At 39.1% G+C, this 26,551-nt stretch overlaps 1 protein-coding gene across 3 annotated transcripts in view; it reads left to right on the top strand.

Moving 5' to 3' along the window:
- Positions 1-17,938, top strand: part of Slco5a1 (solute carrier organic anion transporter family member 5A1) — a 142,234-nt gene extending 124,296 nt beyond the window's left edge. For 2 of the 3 annotated variants that reach the window (XM_047523677.1, XM_047523690.1), the window contains 4 exons: positions 7,494-7,653; positions 9,685-9,926; positions 11,853-11,917; positions 14,129-17,938. In XM_047523677.1, coding sequence (XP_047379633.1) covers positions 7,494-7,653; positions 9,685-9,926; positions 11,853-11,917; positions 14,129-14,583 — 922 coding nt within the window. In that variant the 3' untranslated portion in view covers positions 14,584-17,938. The remainder of the gene's footprint in view (positions 1-7,493; positions 7,654-9,684; positions 9,927-11,852; positions 11,918-14,128) is intronic. The other variant, XR_007104849.1, reaches the window with a different exon arrangement.
- The last annotated feature ends 8,613 nt before the right edge of the window (positions 17,939-26,551 follow it).

A 26,551-nucleotide genomic window follows, 5' to 3' on the forward strand; every position in this document is an offset into this window, starting at 1 on the left:
TATGACAGCTGTGGCTGAAGTTAAGACTTTGTACATATACATTGTGTACTGTGGGCTGTTGCTCCTCACTCCATCTTTTTGTTGAATAATTTCTAAAAATTGAATTAAATCTGATGTACAAAATTTCTAACCAGTTCTGTGTCTGGATAAATCATTTCATAGTTCTAGCTTTATTATCTCTCATTTGTCAAGTATCGTCTCTTTGAACTTAAAGTAAAATCTACTATATCATCTTCTGGTTGTGTGACTTCAGCTATAGGGCCAAAACTTTTTTAGGGGTGATTGCTTGAGCTGCCAAATGACAGGGAAATGATAACTTTCTGACTGGCTGTTGGACAGGGTTCTGTACCCAGTCCCACTTAGTTCCCAAATCTTAAAGGTTGTAAGTTTCTTCTCTGAGTGTGGGTTTGCCCCTGTGGTATTCAGACTATAGAAATTAAATAGCCTATTAATTCATTCCTTCGCCTCAGTTTCCCATGGGTGCCTCATATCTTCCTTCCTACCACATGACCTTGCCATGGCATGTTTAATGTACCAGCCCTCCCAGGGGACTAGCATTTCTGGCTAGATCACTCCTAAAGTCTCTAATTAAACCATTCATCTCCTCATTGTGTCTCATGGACTGCCTAATCTATGAAGCTTTTCCTCGCTCTTTAAATATTTTGCATGGTTAAAAATATTTTATTTATTATAGTTATTACTAATTTCTTTATTATAGATATTGCTAATTTTAAAGAACAATACTAAAAATTAAAGGAAAGAAAGTTTGCTTAAAGGATCTTAGATGTATATATTTTTGGATTATCCTAGCTATTTTATTAATAGGCTTAGTTTAATAAGTTATATTTCTACTAGGAAGTATCTGATTTCACCTATTTTGGGCTCTGTTTGGAGATACAAACAAAATCTGCTTTTACTTCATTTTAGGAATATGGAGAGGATAAGAAGTATGAGCAAATTTTCTTTCTACTGTTTTAAATTTTGTAATCAGGATTTAAAAAATCATCATTGAAGTCTGTAAGAGTACATAATGTCTTTAAACATATTAAGGCTTTTTATTTCAAAAACACACATGATTATTGAATTCAGGACCAAATTTACCAGTCCATAGCCTTATATTAGCCTAATTGATAGAAAAGTGTTCACCACGTAATGTGATCAGGAAATAAAACAGAATTTAGAATTCTATATATGATTTTTTAAAAATTTATTTTTATTGTAAACAAATGGGATACATGTTGTTTCTCTTTGTACATGGAGTAACAGCATACCATTTGCATAATCATACATTTACATAGGGTAATGGTGTTTGAATCATTCTGTTATTCCCCCCCCCCCCCTTTTCCCACTATACGGTCCCTCCTTCCTCCATTCTTGCACCCCTCCCACCCCCCATTATGTGTCATCATCTGCTTACCAGCGAGATCATTTGTCCTTTAGTTTTTTGAGATTGGCTTATCTTACTTAGCATGATGTTCTCCAATTTCATCCATTTACCTGCAAATGCCATAATTTTATTATTCTTTATAGCTGTGTAATATTCCATTGTATATATATACCACAGTTTCTTTATCCATTCATCAATTGAAGGACATCTAGGTTAGTTCCACAATCTGGCTATTGTGAATTGAGCAGCTATGAACATTGATGTGGCTGTATCTCTGTAGTATGCTTATTTTAAGTCCTTTGGGTATAGGCCGAAGAGTGGGATAGCTGGGTCAAATGGTGGGTCCATTCCAAGTTTTCTAAGGAATCTCCACACTGCTTTCCAGAGTGGCTGCACTAATTTGCAGCCACACCAGCAATGTATGAGTGTACCTTTTTCCCCTCATCCTCTCCAATACCTATTGTTGCTTGTATTCTTGATAATCGCCATTCTAATTGGGGTGAGATGGAATCTTAGTGTAGTTTTGATTTGCATTTCTCTTATTACTAAAGATGGTGAACATTTTTTCATATGTTTGTTGATTGCTTGTAGATCTTCTGTGAAGTGTCTGTTCTTATTCTATATATGATCTTGATAACAGTATGTCAATGTTAATCTAGATGAAAATTGGAAGAAACCCAGAAAGAAATTTACTAAAACATTATGGTAGATATCCCTGAAGAGTAGTGTTATGGATGAATTTGATTTTTTAGTTCTTTTGTATTTTTCAAATTTTCTGTATCAAATAAGTATTATTTTAATAAAAAGGTATTTTGAAACACTATACAAGGGCACATCATTTTATTAAAACTAATTCTGTATTTGAAGAGATGGTTTGTATAAATTATAAGTTATTATATGTAGGTTTCACATTCTACCTGGTTTGAATTTGCTGGCTAGAAAGCAGAAGGAAGGTTTAACAATAAAAATAACAACTGACTACAAGAATCAAAACTTCCACAACCACATCCCTCTAGTAAAACTGTGCCATTATCATACACTCCCCTTCACTGATTATCCTTGCCCCCTATGCAGACAAGAGGAGTCCATGATAGCATAGGTGAAAAGATCTGATCCAAGGTCTTGCAGCTACTAAATGGTAGACCTGAAACTAGAGTCCAAGCTAGTTCTTCTCCCATTATTCTCTGTAGGAACAAACTAGAAAATTACTTTTTGCTTTTTGAAAAGAAAAATATAATGGATGCCTTTTGCATTATTCATGTTTGTGATTGTGTAACTTTTTTTTTTTTTTTTTTTTTTTTTTTTTTTTTTTTTTTTGCGGTGCTGGGGATTGAACCCAGGGCCTTATGCTTACAAGGCAAGCACTCTACCAACTGAGCTATATCCCCAGCCCTGTAACTTTTATTTATTAATTCTTCTGCCACATGTTGATGGACAGAACACCAATACCTTAGAACCTGTATGCTTGAGACACAGTGCTAGACACTGGACATATGTTTATTCACCAGATCCCTTTGACAACTGTGTAATAGACACATTTAGATATCTATTTTACCATGTAAAATCCAAAGTTCATAGCCCTTGTGAATTGTGGAGATGGAATTGTATCCAGGTCTTTTCAAGCCTAGTGCTCAGGATCACTGAAAGCTGTGTCACAAAAGCTACATTAGAGCCTTCTCCAGGCAGAAGGAAGCAGGATAAGCCACCCAGAAGACTTGTGCTAGAGAAAGCACAACTGTGAACAATAATACAAAACTGTCCTGCTAGCATAGAGATGAAGAGGACACACTATGGAGATAGATAAAACCAGATTTAAATCCATTTCCTACTCATTCTAGAGAGGTGTGTGAATTTGAGAGGCAGTATCTGCCTCTCAAATATTTGATTTCTTTGCTTGATCAGTGATAATAATTGTAATTCTCTTGAGGAATGAATGAACTAACTTATGTGTAGAGATCCCAATGCACAATGCATTGAGGAAAAACAGGACTCTGCTAATGTTAGTTTTAAGTAATAATGATGATTATCAGGACAATAGAAATAACTGTAATTCTGAAGCTGCATAGCTCTATAGAGTCAAGGAAGAATTTTAATACAAAGTCGAAAACTTAAGTGGAGTTGGAACATTCTAACTGAAGTTGTCTTGAGGGCTGAGATAAATTAATAAAGATTAAGAAATTATGAGAAAGGTACCATTTCCTGCTAACTGATCAGTGTATTTTAGTGTGCGGATCATAGTCCTTTAATCCATGAGACTTGAACACAGTAGGCATAGATTCCTAATTGTCATATCTCTTTGTAAGGAAAAATAAGGACGAAGAGAAGGTGCGGGAACTCCTCTTTGAATTATAGACACCAGAAGAAGTGTGTTAGCTGGGGAAGTTCAAGTGGTCTTTAGGTCTTGGGGTAGGTGATGGGACACAATTGCTGTTGTGTGTGTGTAGAGCAACTGTGTTCTTACATACCCAGCTGTAATGACCTTATGGCAGAGATTTTTTTTTAACTTATATTAAACAATCTGTTTTGTTACTATATATCACTTTAAGTAAACATTGATTTAATAAAATTTGGCCAATATTATTGTTATATTTTTCTTCTAAGTCCCCCCACCTCCTTTTGCCTCCTTCAGTTTTCTTGAGGCCTCAGTGATGTCTCTTAGAATTCCCTATTCTTTTTTTTTTTTTTTTTTTTTTGCGGTGCTGGAGATTGAACCCGGGGCCTTGTGCATACGAGGCAAGCACTCCACCCAGTGAGCTATATCCCCAGCCCGAATTCCCTATTCTTTAAAATTAGCAAATGTACTAGCTAATCTCAGAGACCCCTTCCATTTCTCTATCTCTATAATTCCATAATTTTATAGTAATATAGATGTGTGATTCTCAAGCTAGCAGTTTGGACCATGCAGTTATGAGGTATTTGCTTCAGCTTACTTGAAAACAACACTTAAATTGATTTATGAGTTCAAATGAATATCTCATGTGGAAGGCTACTATGTTGCCAGACATTATTTTTTTTTGGAAAGGTGGTGCATGGACCCTTTGCACAAGGATAAGTGCAATGCACAGTAAGTTCCCCTTGTAAATTTCTGCTCCCCTCTTGGTGTTCACTTGATTAGTGAAATATTGTTTTTCAGGTTTAAACACCTGCACTATTATTAGAATCCAGGCTGTTTCTGGAGAGTGAATGAAAATCAAACAAGACATTATTCTTCTGAAAAAGGTTTCTATTTTAATCACTGTAGTGTAAAGCCTGAACCCATCAGCACCTTTCTCCTTTGTTCCACAACTGTCTTTTCCCTTAGTGACTTTTCATGAAGGCCCACTTCCTTTTACTGGTGCTTAAATTTGTTACCTAAATTGATTTTCTTAGAACTTTTCATATTGTACCTTTTTTCTTTTCTTTTTTTTTAATCAGACACCATGATCCATGAGAAAAGCAAACATACCCAGGGTGACCTGAGACTGTGTCTCTGTCTCCTAACCTCATGAAAGTTTTTGTCTGCCTATAGTCAAGGGAGTCTTGAGCATATTGATGTTTTCTTCAGGTTCCTTCCTCTTGAAGGGACATATTCTTAAAGGACAAGGTGCATGAACTCTATGGCCATAAATGAAGGAAAAGCACTTTGTTAACAGAAAATAACAACTAAATAGCAATAATAATAACCATTTACAGTACGATATGAAAGCCTGCCATTTTTAGTGACTACGTATGTAGGCATGTAAAAGCCATTTTATGTGGTCATGGCTTGTATTTTTGTTCTTGAAGTGCTTGTAAGGAGAAGACTAGTGCACATATGATAGCAGTTAACATGCACTTCTCAGCTTTAGAGTCAATCTCTTGGCATCCTAGGCCATTTCATCATCTGTAGGATGGGATAGGTAGTTGACCTAGCCTGTGGTAGTTGATCTGAGATCTTATCCTTAGTGTTATTATCTGGGCTAGATCATTCTTTATTGTGGGAGGTGACGGGATGTTCTGTGCATTGCATGATGTTCAACAGCATCCCTGTCCTCTGCTCCTTTTCTACCAACAGCACCCCCTTAGTTGTGATAACCAAAACTGTCATTGCCACATGTTCTCATGGTGGGGCACAAGGGGGAGGCATAATTGACCCAGTCAAGAACCACTGTTCTAGAGTTACTTTGTTCAGGTATATGCACACTTTGAAGTGTTTTGATACTAAGGCTAATGAACATAATGATCACCAAAGTCTTGTGATAATTTTTTCCTGTGGAGTGACATGGATGAAGAACAGAACTTGTATCACTTTGATGTTAGAAGGCTTTCTTGATAGGACTTTATTATTGCTTTGAATTTGTTTTTCCCACTGAAATCTGAGGACCCTGTTAGCAGTGAAAAAGACCACAGGGAAAAAGCCTTGGAACAAAGAACACTTTAATTTATAGGTTAATATGTATGATTGGGATGGGCTGTGCTACTGGATAAATAGCACCAACATATTCATTAAAGATAAGTCCCGGCACAAAACAGACATTCCAGATTATTTTTTGAATGCATGTGTAATGGATGGATGGATGAGTAAAGGATCTGCTTTTGTTAAGTCATTTAGCTTCAGGAACAATATTTCACCAGTGATTCACAGAGGGTGGCATGATGACAGAAGCAAAGAGATCAAGATCATGAGCACTGTAGTCATCTCCATTCCTCTGTGGTGCCTCTGGGTACCCGCCTGCCTCTGCTCCTCAATGACATTTCACACTTCTCTCCCCCTCTCCCTTTATATACATTGCCTGAATTGATTTTCTGAGAACTTTTCATAGTGTACCATTTCTTTCTATCAGACATCGTGCTATTATGGGAAAAGAAGTCCCACCATATGTGATTGTGACTCTTCATTTGGGTATTCTTGAGTAAAGAACCATTTAATCATTCCTTTTTGGTTGATTGGATCAAACTGGTAACGTGATTTCTAACTAATCATCTCTGGAAATCATTCCTTTTGCTTTCCCAGTTTCCACGTCTTTCTTTAAGCAGTTATTTTTGAACCATTAAAGTTTTTGGTCAAAGGAACCAATATTGATAACTGTGGTTGATGGAGTCTATATTTATATACTCACAACGATGTTATTGGTTCAGACAAGATTGGGCACATTCAGGGTGGTATGGCCGTAGACGATGTTATTGGTTCAATACTGAAAATATTCTCTCTATTTTACAGTTTAAGAAATTGATAAATGTTTGAGATGAAGGATATGCTAATTACCTGATTTGCTTATTACACAATGTATATATGTATTGAAATATCATATTGTACCTTGTAAATTTGAACAATTCACATATGTTAATTAAAAGTAAAATAAAGTCAGCCATGGTGACGCACACCTGTAATCCCAGCGACTCAGAGGCTGAGGCAGGAGGAGCCCAAGTTCAAAGCCAGCCTCTGCAATTTAGTGAGGTCCTAAGCAACTTAGTGAGACCCTGCCTCAAAATTAGGGTGGGGATGTGGCTCAGTGGTTAAGTGCCCCTGGGTTCAATCCCTGGTACCCCCCAAAAATAAAATAAATACAAAAAAACCCCACCAGATTGAGTGGTTAAATGTGTGCTTAGCATACATGAGGCCTTGGGCTCAATCCCTAGCACTAATAATAATAATAATAATAATAACATAATAAAATTGAAAGTTTAAAAAAGGAATTTCAACCCAAATCTAGATCATAGAGTCAAGTGCTTACAGTGAATGAGGAGTTATAGAAGGATTCAAATCACTGAGCCCACACATAAGCCCACACATCTGTATCAAGGTGGAGGATAAAATTGAGTTGGGACAGATAATTTGATTTAAAAATCTATTGAATCTGCAATACTAGAAGCTGAAATTTTTTTTTTTTTGGTGGTACTGGGGATCGAACTCAGGGCCTTGTGCTTGCGAGGCAAGCACTCTACCAGCTGAGCTATCTCCCCAGCCCTGAAATTTTTTATGTTGTGCTGTAAATTCATAAAAATAATTTTGGAGGGTGGCTTTTAGTCATGCTATAACTTTGATGAATGGGAACATCTTTGCTAATGTGGACAAATCACTAAATATCAAGGTGTTTCCTCTTGCTTTCATTTTAATGCTGCTCCTGGCTTGTTTTCTTTCTCTCAGACCTTCTCTGACCATGCCTCACAGGAACCTGACAGGAAGCTGCAATGTTAATTGTGGTTGTAAAATACATGAATATGAGCCAGTGTGTGGATCAGATGGAATTACATACTTTAACCCCTGTTTGGCTGGTTGTGTTAATAGTGGTAATCTTAGCACTGGGGTGAGTATATTTCATAAATTCCTCTTTTGTTGTTAATCCAATGTCCTGTGACCAGGACGTGATAGAATTCATATGCAACCATTATGACTTCAGTCTCCCTTTTCAAGAGGCTCCAAATAACTACAAAGAACTTCAGATAAACACCTAGTGGAAAGAAAGTTATGCATTGCTATCATGTTTTTGATGGAAGCATTTCAGTGTAAAGATTTGGTTCCATATCAGCTCTCTCTACTTTACATTCCATGTCGACTCAGTGAAACTTGATAAGATTGGGCTCCTGGCCTTCCATTTGTTTCCTGACAGGGCCCCTGTAATGGATTTGAAGGTCAAGAAGACCACAGCTGGTGCTGGTGGAAGAGACAGGAAAGCACCTCCCCTGATCCAATCTGGGAAGATGGGCGATGGCCATTTTTCACAAACTATCAGTTTGGTTCAGATTTTTAAAAGGAATGTTTTATTTGTTCTTTTTATTTATACATGATGGTAGAATGTATTTTGACATCATACATACATGGAGTATAACTTCCCATTTTTGTGGTTGTACATGATATGAAATTACACTTGTTGGTTCAGACTTTTTTAACTTTCAGAGTAAAGATATTTCTGTCTGTTCAAGAATAGGCTATTTTGAGAATTCCCTCCTCTGTGAATTATAAATAGGCTGTAATACTGTGGGAGAAGGTTTGCACATTCTACTCTACTCTTTATTGAGCCTGGTTTGAGTCTTTGCAAAAGAACAGGTTGTAGGCGATTGCTTTAATTAAAAGGTTAAAATGCATTTGCTTGCTCTGCGCAGGTGAGAGTAATTAAACCCTTCACTGATGTTTTGAAGATGCCATGTTTTGATTTCTGAGTTTGAAACTAGAGTGATAAATTGAGAATCCTGTTGCTGGTTCCCTGTTAGGGCACTGGTGAGCTCCAGTGTGTGACTGTGTTGAGAGAGAGGGTGAGATCTGCTCCTCTCGGTGGTCAAGCTCTTCCTCTGGTACCTACCACTCTTTCTTTTAAGAAGACTGGCAGTCCTTTGCACAAGGATGGTCAAACAACATGCCATTACACCTGTTCTTACTGTTGCTCTAAGTGGTCGCCACAAAAAACAGTTCACCGGTTTCCATTTAGTAAAATACAACATAATTAAGCAAGGAAGGTCGATTGACTGATTTGACATTTGTTGGCTTATTTGGGTATTGTATAAGTAATACCCAGGGAAGTTTCACTTTTCACTTTACTGAAAACGGAAAATTCTGGTAGTTAACAGAGAATATGGTCTCTTTCACTCTTCTGTAGCATCATTGAATGTACCTGTCTTGCAGTAGGGACTCACAGATATTTGTTGCAAAAAAATGGACAAGTGATTTTGGGTGCAGTAGTGATTCCAAAATCTCCAGGAGCAGGACTGAGCTGGGGCCATGGTCACCACACCTAAGTTATAAGTCATGTTCATGGAGTGGGTTATTCATCCATAGCCTGGAGCTCACCAACTAACTAAAGGAAATTAAAAAGGTGTTTAAACTGGAACAGCTAATGAGAAGCTCACTAGTATTGATACTGAAGCCATCACGGTTGTGTTATAAATTCTTTTCCATTTATTTAGGAGACATGTACTTTAGGGTCCAGTCTGTGCTCAGCGTTGTGCTAGGTACTCTGGTGAGCATGCATAAAGATCAAGCTGGGTTCCTGTTTCTAAGGAACTTTTATAATTGGAAAGCCCAAGAGTTCAAGCATTCTGAGCAGCTTAAATTTACAACCCAAATTGAGCCTATAGAATATACATGTCATAGAATTGAGTGTTGACAGTTTCTTAAGAAAATTTAGGTTTAAACAGTCTGAGCCAGCAGATTTTGGTATCGTTAGACACATGCTTTGATTCCTTACTATTATCAGTGAGGAAGGTGTTTTCAGTGAATATTTTGCATTTTTAAAATGTTGCAGTAAATATTATAGACTATTTTACTTCACTTTGTCTTAATAGGCCTATATCACATTTTCCTTTTGATTGGCATACAACCTAACTTTATTTTGCTCACTTAGATTCGGAATTATACAGAATGCACCTGTGTCCAAAGTAGACAAGTGATCACTCCACCCACAGTGGGACAGCGAGGTCAGCTCCGAGTGGTTATCGTCAAAACGTATCTCAACGAGAATGGCTATGCTGTGTCAGGGAAGTGCAAACGGACCTGCAATACCCTGATCCCATTCTTAGTGTTTCTCTTCATAGTCACCTTCATCACAGCATGTGCCCAACCGTCAGCCATCATAGTGACACTCAGGTGAGAGCAGCATTGGGCTCTATGGGTGGGAGATGAAATAGCATTGCCAGAGCACATATCCCAGGACAAGGGATGATTTGTCACAGCAGAGAGGAGAGTGAGGTTAGATTGTGCAGGAGAGTGCTCCTGGAGAGCTTAAGAGAGGTGAACTTTTCCATGTCAGTGAGGGAAAGGATGGTTGCCACATTTCATATTCTAGAACTTACTTTCTTCCATTGGATTCTAGTCCTAATGTTTAGTGAAACTTTTGGGGGGTATCTTTGGTTCCTGAAGTCTCTGTCCTAAGAAGCTCAATTTTAGGAATTGAAAGCCAGCCCCGTGTTACCTCTGCAGGGAAGCCAGACCATGAAGGGGGGCAGGAAATGATTTGGAAAGTTGCTAAATCATGCATACCACAAAAGCTGTTATCTCCAACTTTGTAGACAATACTGTACCTCCCGGGTTAGTGATGATTTATGCTGGGACTTCATTTTGAAATGTTGAGTTATTAATTCTACTATCATATAAAATTTTGGAATGGAATCAAAGAAGGTTTAGACCGGGAAATGCGATTTTCCACTTATTCAGGTCTTGCTTTCTTTGCTGCGTTATATATCTTGTTTGTTTGTTTTTGTTTATAAGAAGACATGAAAGCTAATTTTGTTCTATTAAAATGTTGATGCTGGCACATTCAAATTAATGTGTTGCTGTTTACAGTAAGGGCTGCCCTGGGCAAGGGAAGAAGGGGCATCGTGGTGGGCAAGAAGAGCAAGCCCTGGTGGCTTTCTGGGGACTAGGGTTGCAGTGCAGTGAGGATGTGAAGAAGCTAGTCTTTCTTCCTCTGGCTCCTTGGGACCCCACTGAGCTGGGCACCTGGCAGGAAGCACCTCCTGATACATCACCCTTGTTGAGGGTGGGCAGGTTGCACCTTGCACATTCCGGCTTTTTTCCTGTGGGATGTTAAGGGAGACATTTCCCAGAAAAGCTGCTCCTTTGGTAGGCTGATAACAGTACAGGAAAGGCCCACTGGTTTATTTACCCCATCTCTCCATTGGCAGATATTTATAGACTAGTAACCACGTGGGCAGAACTGGGCAGTTTGCTATGAGGCCTAAAGAATTTGGGGAAAAGACAACAAAGGTATTGGTCCTTGAAAATTTCCATTCTTTAAGGGACAGAAAGGATGAAGTATACCATTATTTTTGCTTGAGACAGGGTCTTCTCTGTCGTCCAAGTGGGTCTAGAGCCTGTGGTTTCAATCACCCCTCTCACCCCAGCCTCCCCGTTAGCTGGAACTCTAGGCTCATACCACCATGCTGGGTCTATCATTTAACAAATCATAAGAATCCTTAATACATTTGCTCACTTAAATAATCTCATTTTTTCACTTTGTTTAATTAAAAATTTTAATTATTTAATTAAAAACACAGAAAATGTGGCTCAGAGGAGCTTAGTCTTTCTCTGGTTTTTGACTTGTTTTTTATACTTTTTTGGTCATTCATTCTTTCTTTTACTCTTTTTCCTCTTCTGGAGGAATTATGGGAGTTGTTTTCTCTGGGCACTTCTACTGCTCAGGAAATCACAGGTGAACAGAGACAGCGAATGCAATATTTAGGATAAAATTTTATGAATTTTTTTTAAAAGCTAGAACTGATTTTGGAAGCCCAGTTAGAACTGCTTCTGCCCCTTCAACTGAGATCCTTTGATCCTCCTCCAGGACTTACAAAGAATGAGAGTTAGTCATAGTTTCTTTTGTGTCTTCATTGGGAAGATCTTTATTCTGTAAGCTACCAACAGCAGTCTTCTTGATTGTTGTTACTAAATTCTAGTGGATTGAATATGTTGGCCCTGCGTCCTATTGATCCCTTGCTCTGCAGAGAACAGGCTTGATGTGATGTCTTGTCTTGGACCACCATTTAAAAACACTTCTTTCTTCCTTCACTGTAGGTCTGTCGAAGATGAGGAGAGACCTTTTGCCCTGGGAATGCAGTTTGTTTTGTTGCGAACACTTGGTACGTCCCTGAATTTCCAAGTGTGCCTCTTACTTCCTCCTTGCATCTGGCAAATGCTCACTGTCCTTTAAAAATGGCAAGTCAAGTCATTTGTTACCATTCGTACCTAGGATTTCTACATGTTTGTGGTGAGGTTACACTTCCTTATTTTTTCAATTGAACTAAAAACTGACACGTTCATTTGATGAAAAAACAAAACACAACACAACAAAGACTGTAGGTCAGTTTCTTTTTGACTGTGAACATAAACCTGGGAAAAATTCCCCAGACAGTTTTGTACAGTAGGAAATATTCAATGAAGACATTTGTAATGGGTTTGTTGTCTTGGCATTTTGGTCCCTTTATCCCTTTTGAACCTGCAAAGGAGATAAATTGGTGCTCATTTTACCTGTAAAAATTTCAATTTCTTATTCTTTATAGCAATTTAATTGGATTGAGCAAAAAGTATACGTATAAAGTGCTTTGAGGTAAAAGAAACTCTGAAAAAAAAAAAATCCACAGAGCAACAAATAGAGATTACCCTAAAGACTGGGTTAAATTCCTGGTACTAGAGCGAAAGAGAGGGAAGGAGAGGGAGAGGGAGAGGGAGAGAGAGGGAAATGGCTTGTGAAGCAGTCTGTTGCCTTAGTCAGTATCAGTATGTTGCTAATTGACTTCCTCATCAAGCTTATCTTTTCCTTTTTAAGTGTCAGTCTATCATTTTCTTCAGCTGCTGTTTTCCCATAGTAATTATTATTATTGTCCACAGGTGGTGGGGGAAGGGTTTTTAATTCAAAAGTCAGTTTTGAAGAATGAAACACTTCAAGATGACATCTTCTCTTTTGAGGCATTAATCCTCTCTGGAATTCTCACTTTGTTCTCTGTCGGGGTTCATGGTCTAGTCCATTCACAAGCACTTTCCAATAAGCCCAGAAGGAAAATACTTCTAATTCCATTTGATGGGTGGCTTGATTTTTGTGACTTTGAAGGTACTGGTTTTAAAAGTATGCTGGTTAAAGGAAATTTGGACACGTGTACACACAGTTAAGAAGTTTGCCTTATACTTTGAATTGAAAACTAGAAAGTATTGTTTTCCACAATGGAAATTTGTTAACCAAAGGGGTGACTGAATAGGAAAAGTAAAAGCAATTCTTCTTTTAGCTCTTCCCCTTCTGATGCCATGGAGTTGGGATTGTTTGAGATGGATGTGGAGGTAAAGGTAAGCCAGTGCCTCCTGTGTGGGTGCCCTCTTGCTAAGCTCTCTACCTGTCCTGGTAGGTCCTTGGGCATGAAAGCATAAAAGGTAACTCTGCCATCAAGGAGTTATAGGGTGACAGATTGACCACCGGTTTAATGAAATGGTATGTGATAGTTAATAAACAAAACACAATGGGCACAGAGTGGCGTCTGAGGAGGAGTACATATTTGCCAGATGAACCAGTTAGGGGTGGGGATACATTTTGACAAAGCATGTGATGAAGGACATCTACTGGGTAGGCTTTTCCTGATGGGATCAAAGAAATGCCTCTACCATATCCCAAACAACAAAGCTGCTACTCATCTGGATGTTTTATAAGCTTCAAAGATGAATTTTATGCTATGATTATTTCCATACCCTTGGTGCCCTTATACAAAAACTGCCATTTGATGTGGTGTCTGACTTAAGAGAGATAAGACTTGCCTCCTCCTCTTTTTGCATCCAAAGACTAGGACTCAACCCACAAGAATTGAGCATACTGAATCTTGGTGGGCAATGAAGTGTTCTAGCCTCTTAACTATTTAATGACAAAATCCATTTTTTTTTTAAGTTGAAAAGGATTCTGTAGCTGCATTCTTGACAATAGACATTTTCCAACTTTAATGAATTATAACTGACAAAATTGTATCTAAAGTGTACAGTGTAATGATTGCATGTGTAATCATCATACACACACACACACACACACACACACACACAACAATAGACATTTTTTTAATGATCCTAAAAATCAGTAACATATTCTGAGTTGTAAACTGGAAGATTTTACGTGTTTATCATTTAGTGAATGTTTTTCAAATGAACATCATTTACTATATACCTCATGATGTAGCTTTTAAAAAATCAAGTAACATAAGAGAATCACTCCCCTCGGTTGGTTTTTGAGAAAACACGTACCTCGCTAATTTACAAATCAGATTTCTCGTACGAGATGTACTGAATCTTTATGGTTTTCTTTCTCTCCACACCCCTAGCATACATTCCTACTCCGATTTACTTTGGAGCCGTGATTGACACCACCTGCATGCTCTGGCAACAGGAATGTGGAGTGCAGGGCTCTTGCTGGGAGTACAACGTGACGTCATTTCGTTTTGTCTACTTTGGTTTGGCGGCTGGCCTCAAATTTGTTGGCTTTATTTTTATTTTTCTGGCCTGGTACTCCATCAAATACAGAGAGGACGAGCTGCAGAGGCAGAGGGGCAGAGAATTCCCTCTGAGCACCGTGAGCGAGCTTGTGGGCCAGCCCAGCAAAGCCGAGAAGTATGCCCGGACTAGATCCTGTCCAGCGTTTAGCACCCAGGGAGAATTCCACGAAGAAACTGGTCTACAGAAAGGGATCCCATACACAGCACAGACCTATCCGGGGCCTTTCCCCGAAGCAATAAGTTCTCCAGACCCAGGGCTGGAAGAGAGCCCTGCTGCCATGTAGCCTCCCTCCTGAAGCTTGAACATGGAAGACTTGTTTTGTTGGTTGAGTAGAATATGGTGGTTTGAGAAACACCTGTGCCTTCTTTCTTTTTTTAACCTCAACAGACACAATCCTCAAACCAACAAAACTCAGTATACACAGCCACTGTCGATTGAGGGCTGGATACCTCAACAAGACTAAGAGCCTTTCCCCTCTTTTCTCCAAGGAGGAGTTTAGATACATTTGTTATCACTTTTGCTATGTTAATTTAATGCTTATGCTCCAATGTGGCATAAGGCTGAGGTCCACGGTTAACAAAATCATGGGAAAGGCAATGGCCCCACATATCATTAGCATACACTCCAAACAAAGGTGAGCCTGACCATGTCCTTGCACTTGCAAATCCAAGTTTTTAGATATGAACACCTACTGTGAGTTCTGCTACAAAGCACAAATGAATCTGCCTCAACTATGCAATTTAATTGGAAAAATGTTAAGTGCAGCATGTTACTTTTGCGTACAGAGAATAAAGCAGATACGTTTTTTGAAAAGAGGAAGCTGAGGTTCCCTAAAATACTGTTAATAGCATTTTAAGCCATAGCAGAGTTATCAGTCAGGTAGAATTTTTCAGATGCTTCAAAGGAACCCCATGCATAGTGCAGTAAGAGGAATGACTGTCATTTCATAGGACACGTCTTCTCTTTTAGTTTGCCCTATCATAAGGTAGTTAGAGGCTGCTGAGCCATAAATCTGAAAACTCGAATATAAAATCAGTATTCTTTATATGGGGCTTTAAAACTAGTGTGCTAAACAACGTGGCTAGAAACCAATATGAGATGCATCATGAAGAGAGAAACTGATGGCTTTCTCATCCAAGGAAATTGCTGCAGAAATTCCTTTAGCTCTTAAGGACTCGCATAAGATTAGTTAAGAATTGCAACCTTGACATTCAAAATAGATGAAAAAGAAATTCCAGAGGTAAGATTGGGTCCCGCCTGAGCATTTTAGTTATATCCTTAAAGTCCTGGAAAAATCTATATTGTTTTCCTTTTTCTATACAGAAAATTGCTGTGGCTACTGCTGGAAATGAGTAATTAAATCAGGAAAGCCATACCTGGGATACGAAAATCACTTTGAATACAGGAGGAGGAATATCTGTGAGCTGAACCTGAAATATGATCTTAAGTAGAGAAAAATGATTTAAAATAAGCCAATCTATCATAGGAATTTCTGTTTCATCAGAGTTAGCCTCATTTTGATTTACCTTTCCTTCCCTCCAGTGGAATGCCTGCCATGATTTCGAGAGAGGATTTTCCTGTTCTTAAATGCACTTTGGGTTCATTATCCATCATTCTTTCCAGAACCTCCCAGCATATCATTTAGACTTAGGCACCACATAGGATGCTTTCTATGTGCTTCTTAAGAAGAACAGCACTAATGGACTGACAGAAGGTTACTCATGGGCTCTGACTGTGAGAGACGGAAAGGTTCAAATACCAATAGAATCGTGTACTCCTTCCACATAAGCCTATGCTTTTGTAGAGCTAACCTAGGAAATGTTGTTCTTGTCTGCTTTGCCCTCTTCCACACAACAGTGGTGATGGGCAGACTGTCCCGTGATTCAGGCTTTTGGCCTCCATCCTTGCTTGGGTACAGGGTGTTTTCCTCTTCATCTAGGAATGGCATTGGCCAAATGGTTGCAAGCAGTTTGTGGACTAAACAAATGCAAGTGTCTCAGGTGACAGGGGCTTCCCTTTGTTCCCTGGGCTTGGCTTTTAGGGAGAGGAGCAGCCTTACCTGGCTAAGACTGTAATTACACTGGTATCTGTCAAACTTTGGTCAATGTGGTGTACAATGAAGGTTTCCAGAACAAATTGCTGATTAATTTAGTGTCTGCTCTGGGGACTCAGGGTTCCTCTTTACCTCTGTGGGAGACCTTGATCCTTTTTAGAATGGAAAATTTCCTTCAGTGTTGGGAGCTAGAGATGTGTAGGATGCGGAGGGGTGGCACTTCCGTAATTTTTCTCTGATCATTAAGATACCACACTAAGAGACTTCTGGTGGGACTGGCACTGTTTCTTGGTATTCAGATTGTTGGACTCTCCATAAGTAATTACTGCTTTTTCTCAAAAGGTCATCAGTTCAGTCGTCATCAACTGGGCACCAGCTATCTCTCGGGTACCATTTTACCCAAGTAGCATTTGCAACTCCATGAAATCTTTTGGGGGTGATTAGGCCAGAACTCAAAGAAATTGAACGGAAATGTGTACCACATGTTAATATCGTACTTCCTGATACTTTTATATATAAAGCAGGTGTATTATTATTGTGTTGTTGGTAAATGTAGAATAAGTAGTTTAAGGTATGAAGGTGTGATTATTTTGGAATGTGTACTGATTCAGAATTGTTCCCCAAATGTGTTGGGCTCTGGTAGCGTAATTGGAACGTGACATAGTCAGCTAAATGACTATTTTGTAGATGATACCATCTAACTGTGTATATAAGATCTTATGTATTTGTTAATAAATTGGTCATGTTACTTTATAGTCACAGATCCTATTAGAAGTTTTAATTGCCACTCTTCATGCACATAGGCTTCAACTTACTTGTTTTGGCAAAAGATCATCTTGCCCTTTATCAACTCTGTTCATTGTATTATTTGCCTTTGATATGCAAATATATTATCCTTGAGTCCATTAATTTAGAAACTCTCAAAGAGTAGGTGGATGTTTGGAACACATTTTTGGTTATCTTCCTTAGTATGGAATCCTTATTCCTGGTAGGTGGATTTATTTCTTGAAAACAGTTGAAAGTCACTCGGAATCATGGTATTGGGAGTGAGGGGAAAGGAGGAGCAGAGAGGACACAGATGATCATTTGTGGATTGTGGACTATTTTTCAGAGCCATTTTGTCAAACACTTATGTATACATCGTTCATTTTAATCCTTTTAATAACTTGCAAGGAGTTTATTTTTATTTATTTATTTATTTTGGTGGTGCTGGGATTGAACTCAGGGCCTCACATATGCTAAGCACATATTTCACCATTGAGCTACACCCCAACCTTGTTTTTGTTACTTTGTAAAAATCGATGTGAACATGAGACTCAGAGAGGTAAAGTAACTTATTTAGGACTGTACAGAGTGGCAAAGTCAGGATTCAGATATAGATTTCTCTCATTCACTTTTTATACTACCTAATGTAGCAAATGGCTTTTGGTTAACAAAGGCAAGATGTGACTATAAAATAGTGAGGTTATTTCATTATATTATGTTTTACTGTTTTTGAAGAATAGAGACACTATTATTTCTTCTTGTAGATAGAAAAAAAAAAGTAGGAAACACCTGTAGGAACCATCAGCATTTGATGTTTAACTAGATTTTTCAAGGTAAATTTAATTTGTTTAGCCAAGTGTAATATTAAAAATCATTTGTCAAAACAATACCTCAAATATTTTTATAGTTCATATTTAACATAGAACAAATCCAATTTTGGTGTTGACATCTAGTCTCAGCAGAACTTCTGAAGTGATATGCTATGAAACATGGTAATTCAGATTTATTGAATTGGAGTTTAGGGATTTCAGGTGTATGCCCCCCCCCCTTTCTTTTCTTCAGAATATTAACATTTTTATTTTTATTATTGGCAAACATGAGTTTTAAGATTCCTGATAAAGGTTTAAAAAATGAACTTATACAAAATACAAACCAAACCACTGACCCCAATTATTACCTTTAGTGACTGGGAGAGTATACTGCAGCACAAGTTAGAAAGTGTTCCCAGAAATCAGAGCACGTGCTCCAAGTGGGTGGGCAAGGCAAACCTTTACTTAGGCTAGAAGGACAGGCTAAGGGAACCTGGCTAGCAATTGCACTTGGGCCGGGAGTCTGCCTGTTGATATGCCTTAGTGCTGCTCTTTGCCCTGATTTGAGGACTCAGGGGGTACAGTCTACTTGATTGGCTAATTTTAAAATTGGGGCAGGCAAAGGGGAAGGGCTACAATTAAAATGACTACAATTGAATTCCATTAAAGCTGAATACTATATTTTAAAAATGGACTATCAGACTTTCTGTTTTTCACACACATGACTTGGAAGAATCAGGTTTCAGAAAAGGGAACTGTCCCCAGTAGGGCTCATAGAGGTCATAGCCATCCTGCATGCATGTTCACTAACTACCAAGAAGATGTTTCTTCAGTCCACAGTTCCAGCTTATATTCTTTGGTGGTCTTGGAACCAGAAAGTTTCTTTCTTTCTTTTTTTTTTTTTTTTTGTGGGGGCAAGGGATTGTTTTGTAGAAACCCTATGGGCACCAGGGAGAAGCTTCATTGGATGGACCTGAAGTCTTTATGGGAATTCTGTATTGTACCCAGGAGCAGAAGGTGAACCCAACCCTAAACCCTAGGGTGGTGCTTGTGTGTGCTTAAAACATCATAGGTGATAGAGAACAAGACTCTTAACCATTGATAAATAGGTGCATACTGAGAACCCTAAGTAGCAGCTAGATCTCAAAATACTGTGTAACCCCAGAATTGCCTAGACAGCAGCTTGCTAACGCTGTCTTACAGACTAGTAGGTCGTCTTTACACATCAGTGTGTTTCCTCTTCCATAGTAAAGTAAATGTGTGACTGGCAGGCGAGATTAGTTTCCTTGTGCACTTTATCTTTTCTGTCTTCTCTTCTACATCTTCCAGGATGCTGCTGACTCTCTCTATCCCAGACTTCTTGTTGCATTGGAATCAGATGTGTGTATGTTTAAAGAGGTTTCACTTTAAGCACTTCATTTTAACTCAGCCCTAGGGAGGGTCTAATGTGACAAAAACCTTCCTTAGCTGTTTGCTTCTGCAACCTTAAAAAAAAAAAATGCCTTGGTGCTACAATCATTTAAAGATGCATGTTCACTACTGAATTCACAGTATTTCACTGATAAGGGGCTGCATGTGCTTTGCATTTGGAAATCTGGAAAAATTCCCAGAAAACAAGCACCCATTACTTTCATTTCAACAGTTAATCCGTGTACTCTATGCTGCAAAAATGAAGAGTGTAAAGGGGGGGGGATACTTTTCTATGGAAAACTCAGTGCTTTTGATATTAAGTTTAGCCAGAATAATCAATGCTAAAAATAATTTCAGAGAAAGGTAAACAAACAAACAAACAAAAAACTATTTCAGATGATCTTTTCTTAGTTCTCCAAAACCCTTATAGCCCTGTGAGGTATTTTTAGCAGTGGGGTTTTGAAGGTGTCATCTGTTCCGGGTAGTCTATCATACATGTCGAAATTGAAGGAGAAACTATTATTGTAAGCTAAAGTAATAGCAAGGACATATTAAACCAAAGTTGTGAATGAAAGAAGCTTCAAGTTAGTATCTAGAAATGAAAAATACGAATCATTGGTAAAACTTGATAGTGGGCATTTTTCTTAAAATATATACCTCTTCCAAAACCCCAACTGTTAATATAGAAGCAGGAAGCGGGAAAATCAGCCTCTAACACTTTAGTTTAAGGAAACATAATACCGTGTCCAGTAAACTGGCATTAGGATCTCAGTGGAGTGTGTGATCTGTGTGCGTGATTTTTCTGTGTAGAGGTGTGCTTGTGATGAAAGGCTGTTTTCAATTTGTTAAATAAAAAGTTGATTTTGTGATTTTTAGGATTGATATTTATTTGGAGACCTGTTAGGCTAATTTAAAAGATGTTTGATTTTCTTGTGCTCGATGAAACCGATTGTCAATGTACTAATAAACCTTGGTTTACAACATCTTGAATACTTGATCATTGAAAATTAAGAGAAAAAAGTTTAAAAAAAAAGAAGAAAAGAAAAGAATAAAGTGTGTTGGATTGAAATTAGTTTGTGTCTGAATTTTTTTTTGGAGACATGTAGCAAGGATGCCAGTGTGATCTCTCACCTCTCCCCCAAAATTAACTCCTTATCCAACTGAAAACTTTGTCTTGAAGCAGAAAGTTTTATGTGTAAACTATTAGGATTATAACTCAGTTGGTAGAGTCCTTGTCTCATATGCACAAGGTCCTGGGTTCAATCCTAAGCACCCCAAAAAAAAAAAAAAAAGATTACAATTTTAAGAGCCTGCTGAGGTATGTTTTCCATTGAGTCACTAAAAAGAATCCTTTTAAGTCATTTATCACTTATTTAAATTCACAATAAATTTTTGGACTACAGAACTATGTGCAGTATGAACATGTGCATGAGTCTGTTTTGTTAGGCTGTGCTTAAATAGCATGCTAACCCCCAAATCTCAGTGGCTTCACAGCACACAGGTCTACTTCTCACTCACAGTGTATGTCCACTACGGGGCTGTTCTCTGTAGTCCCTCAGCAGCCCTGGGACAGAGCCTCCACCATCTTGAAGCTGCACCATCTGGAATTTCCAGGGTTGGTCTTGGTTGCTGGGACAAGGAAAGGAAGAACCCAGAAAATGACCGGTGGGCTTTTCTCTTTCACATCCTGGAACTAACACGTGGTATTTCTGTTCCCATTTCACTGACCTGAACTAGTTTCATGGTTTCGCCTTATTGCCTGGAGTCCCCAAAAGAAAGAACAAATTTTGAGCATTTGATGGGTATTATTCTTTGCGACACACTTCACTGTCAGAGGTTAAGAAAAATTTTCAAAGGATCCCAATTCATTATTCTAAAAATTGGTAAACAGGGCTGAGGATGTCAGTCAGGGGTAGAGCGCTTGACTAGCATGTGCAAGGTCCTGGGTTCTTTCCCCACTACCATGAAAACAAACAAATAGTAAATTTTAAAAAATAAACAAAAATTGGTAAATAAAGTCTCAAGTGTAACAAAGAATGATTTTCAAAGGAGGGACTATCAAAACTTGGTCAATAAAGCAGTTAGAAGCCACCTTTGTCCCACCTCTACTGAATGACAGACTAATCATTTGTTGCTGAAATGGCCCAGAAGCCAATGCTGAGACTGGAATAAGGACTGGTATTCAGACTCCACCGGGGGAGGAAAAAAAACCACTGAATTTAAATATATGTATATTTTTAATATATATATATATTATGTACACACACAAATATATAAAAATATGTATATGTATATAAATACAAATGCCATGCAGCCATGACAATCATCTCTCACCAGTTCTTGTGATCATGCCAAAAAGATATCAGACATGTTGCTCAGAGTAGCAGGCATGAGTTTATTAGAAGGGATAAGAAAGGGGATTCTGCAATGGGTGAGAGTGGGTCCTCTTAGAGGAGGGAGACATCGTGCCCTTCCTGCCCTCCAGTTTTCTTGGGAGTCCCAGGGACGTTTCTAGAGAGTCCTGCCCAGGTCCACCTCTTGACTTTTGACTGACAGCAGAATGACATCAGATTTTCAAGTTCTCACTGTGCTTGGTAAAGGTTCAGGAAAACTCTAGGTCACTTTGGTCCATGCCAACTAGTTCTAATTGGAACCTATTCTTATGAATTTTATGTGTAGGGAGAATTATCCGTATCTCCCTGAGTTCTGGAACCTGGTCTGTGTAAGGATCATAAAAGACTCCTTCCTCCCCTTCAGGGTAACTTGTGTCCTTCTTATGGGCATTTCTGGTCTGCATTTCTCCTGCAGACTACGGATTGTTTGCTGAGGAAGGTAACATATCCTATTGACTTAAGCCAGGCTGGGCTGCAGGTAAATTGCTTTTTGAAAGAAAGTACGTGGGGGTCACACACTAGGCCCAGTGAATTATTCTCTTCACCTCATGTTCCCACCACTCACATCTACTCCTGTTACTCTCTCCATCTCTCTTTCCCTGATATCCTTCCCAGGCTCTGATAACCACTATTCAACTCTAATTCTATGAGATCATTTTTTCAGGTCCACGTATAAATGAGTACGTACACTATTTGTCTTTCCGCGCCTGATTTATTTCACTTAACATAATGTCCTCCAGTTCCATCCAAAGCACTGGATTTGGTGTTCTCTCCTGGCCAACAGCACAGTTTTCTAAATACACTGGCATCTAAAACTTGGGTGAGAGGCGGAAGGAGGTAAAGAGACTTGGAAATAACTGCATGACTCATGGGCTGAAGTGCAAAGTGGTTATATTTAGACCCTGCCCTGAGCACTCTATACATGGAAAACAGGGCAATTGATTTCCACTTCTCACTCCTTTCCTCCTGTGCACACTGAAGATGAAGGGTTAGAGTGATCCAAGGTGCACGGGTTATTGGAGGTGGGGGCAGTTTATAGCTGTGCTGACTGGTAAACCCTAATTTCTTTGTACATTCGAGGGAACACTTTATTCAAAGAGCAGATAGTAACCCATGCTCAAAACTGCTATAGTCTCCTAAATTATGTCTGCATAATTTAGGTAAAAGGAAATCTTTCTAATTTCTTGAATTTGCTACACCTTTGGAATATAAGTAGAGACATTTTCGATATTGGTTTTTTTTGACACAGACACATTAGAAAATATTTCACTTTAAGAAATGATTAGGGGGGCTGGGGAGATAGCTCAGTCGGTAGAGTGCTTGCCTTGTAAGCATAAGGCCCTGGGTTTGATCCCCAGCACCCCAAAAAAAAAAAAAAAAGAAATGATTAGCAAGGGAAGGTTATAGAATGTGGTCAGTTCTCTTTCTTGCTTTAGCTCCAGACTTAGTATAACCTCAGGGTTTTAAGAGCTGTTAAAAAGCATTCAGTTCCTTTCTTATTTTTAAAATTGTCAGCTGGGCATATAGCCTTTGTGGCTTCAGCCCATGAAAGCAAAAAAACATTTTAAATTGCACCAAGTCATTAGAAAGCAAGGAGATCGATATTCAATGCTCACTTTTGAATTTAAATGTCAAAATCTGATGCAGTTCCAACTCATAATATGAACATAAATCAGTAGAAATCTGAAACTCTTCTTTGGTTTGCTGATGGCTATGATCCTAAGCACTGGAGAAAGAGCAAGCTTGCCATGGATCAAATTGTTCTAGATGTATTCCTGTCAAATGGTAATATCGAGAGGAAAGCTGCCCCTTCAGAAATTTGTCTAAGTGGTGGCTTTGCCCCACCTCCAAGCAAAGATGTCTTTAGTTGCGCTAGAGTGCCACCTAGTGGTTCTCGTGGAAAAATCATGCTTTTCTAATTGACCGTGTTCCTGGCTTGAGAGGGTGGGGGATCGGCTTCTGGGGTAACTTATATGAGTGGCAAGGTCCATGACCTCTTTTATTCCACTGAAACCGATTGGAGGTTGAATTGGTTCACCTCAATCTCTGAGGCTCCTGGGAAGTGGGGTGTGTCCGGGAAGCAAAGAAGGTAGGGATGATGCAGATTCTGGACCCCAGAGTGGTAGAAGGCCCCCGTGTGGGGGCTAGAAAAAATTCAGATGGAAGGCAACACCTTTGCTGGCTACTTCTGTTCACCTGCCCAATAACCAGGCAGTGCTCAACACAGAAGATACTACCATGTGTGGCTCCCATTATCTCCCACATGTTGCCATTTTCCAAACATGAAGGGCCAGGGTCTCTCTAATCCCAACAGGAATAAGCTGATTATTTATTTATTTATTTTGTTCATTTTAGTTATAAGTGACAGTAGGATCTTTTTTGATATATTTATACAAGCATGGAATATGACTTATTCTAATCATGACCCCAGTCTTACTGAGATTCAGTGTGGTGTATTCATATATGTACATAGGAAAGTTATGTCAGATTCATTTCACTGTCATTCCTAGTCCCATCCCCCTTCCCTTCCCTTCCTTCCCCTTTGCCTAATCCACTGAACTTCCATTCTCCACCCTACCCCCTTGTTGTGAGTTACCACCACATAGCAGAGAGAACTTTAGACCTTTGGTTTTTTTTGAGATTGGCTTATTATTATATCTTCACAGATAGTCTCCAGATTTGTCCATTTAGTGTCATAAAGTCATTCATTTTTATGGCTGAGGAATAATCTGATTTTTGAAAGTCACTTTATCTACTTGCTTCTACAGTGGAATCTCAGAAGTTACTTTGCTGGCAAAGTATGTACATCAACAACACAATTTAGAGAAAGGTGAGTTCACTAGACCTATGTGAACAATGGTCACATCCAGTGTTTCCTGCTTAGAAGTAGGGAGGGTACCAGATTTTGAGTTATGCTCATTCCGTCGCCCCCAGAGTTGGTATGTCATCAGTTTACTTGAGAAAAAGTGTAAAATAGGAGAGGTATTATGTCCAGGGATGGGCAAAGGAATCTGGGAAAGTTTACATGAAAGGAAAAGGTGCACTTTCAATCAATACGGTGCTGGGCATGGCAGCACATGCCTGTAATCCCGGGGACTAAGGCAGAAGGATGGCAAGTTCAAGGCCAGCCTTGCAGTTTAGCAAGGCCCTAAGCAACTTAATGAGACCCTGTCTCAAAATAAAAAAATATAAAGGCCTGGGAAGTGGCTCAGTGGTAAAGCACCCCTGGGTTCAATCCCAGTACCAAACAAATAAACAACCATCATGGGAACTGAAGGATGGACAAGATTTCTACAGGTTGAGATGGGGTATGGAAGTAGGTATAAACAGGAGGGCGGATGGAAAGATAGAGAGAAATTTGGGCCTGGGAAGGGGGTGTTAATTCAGGAGAAGCCGAGGTGACAGGTGAGGGCGAGGAGGAACAGGTGGGTGGATGAAATCCTGGGGCAGCTGGTAGGCTCAGAATCCTCTTACCCACATGGAGGGCATGAGACGCGCTAAAGATTCCTGAGCAGGAGGTGGGAACTGAGCTGCAGCAATGAAGGACACATCTGGTAGAGTGTGGGTGCTGAGTGTTGGGAAGGGCTGGAGGTAGGAAGGGGGACCTTGGGATTACTGCAGCTTTTACGGCAGCCTCTGTAAGTCAGGAGGGCCTCAGACCCGTGAGGTGGAATGCATGGAGATATTGTCCTTTATACTTGGAAAATAAAGCAGAATTGAACTAAGTTGGTGAATTGAGGATCTTAAGAAAGACCTAAAAATTAAGCATTTAAAGATCAACATGTTAATTAGAGATGTGGACATGGGGTTGGAATATTAAGTTTTCAGTCCTTTGTTCTTAACCCAAAAGCCCTACAGATGCTGATGATTGTTAGATTTATTTTATTTTATTTTTTTACCTCAGGTCCGGAGGGGCCTCAGAAATAATCTAATTTGAGTTTGGCAAATGCGTTTGTGTCTCATGTGCCTAACACCAATTCAGTCATGGTAATGGCTGTCCTGAGAAGTAGCTGGCTCTGTTGGGAAGGATTCTAAGGGCACAACTGCTCTAGCTTCATGAGAATGTGCCTGATGTCTCCCCTGGCACATTTTTAGGAAAACAAAGTATATATGTTATGTACTTGCCATCCTTGATCCAAACCTCTTATTTTACAGTTATTTTTAAATAAACTCTAGAGTTGTTTTAGAGAGGTTTATGTGACTCAAGCTCACATAGATAGTAAAAATTAAGAATTCTGGACTTTCAGGTTTGTTTGTTTGTTTTTTGGTACTGGGGATTGAACTTAGGGGCACTGAACCACTGAACCACATCCCTGGCCCTTTTTAATATTTTGTTTAGAGACAGGGTCTCACTGAGTTGCACCTTGCTAAGTTGCTAAGGCTGGCTTTGAATTCGGGATCTTCCTGCCTCAGTCTTCGGAGCCCCTGGGATTACAGTCATGTGGTCACTGTGCCTGACTCTGTCCTTCATTTTTAACTTTCTAATCTCTGGACATTTCACAGACCCTTAGCCTGTCTATCTGAATGCTAAATCTCCTCGAGGGGAGTTGGATACAGGAGTTGTCAATCAGAAAAAGTGAGGTCTTGAAGAGGGGTTAGGTTTCAACAGAACTTCATGATTCCCAAAGAACCCAAACTGCTTTTGGTGGGTCTGTCTTCTTGCTTTTGGAAAGCCCCATTTGTGGACAGTCATATAATTCTCAGGGGCCAGTGGAAAATGTCAACTTGGGGCCCTTTGTTCAAACATTGCTAAGTACTTCAAGTTGCAGTGACAGAACATTCAAGCAAGCACGGGCCCTTTGCAACTTCCCAGGTTGTGTA

The sequence above is a fragment of the Sciurus carolinensis genome, chromosome 1, assembly GCF_902686445.1.
Source record: "Sciurus carolinensis chromosome 1, mSciCar1.2, whole genome shotgun sequence".
NCBI lineage: Eukaryota > Metazoa > Chordata > Mammalia > Rodentia > Sciuridae > Sciurus > Sciurus carolinensis.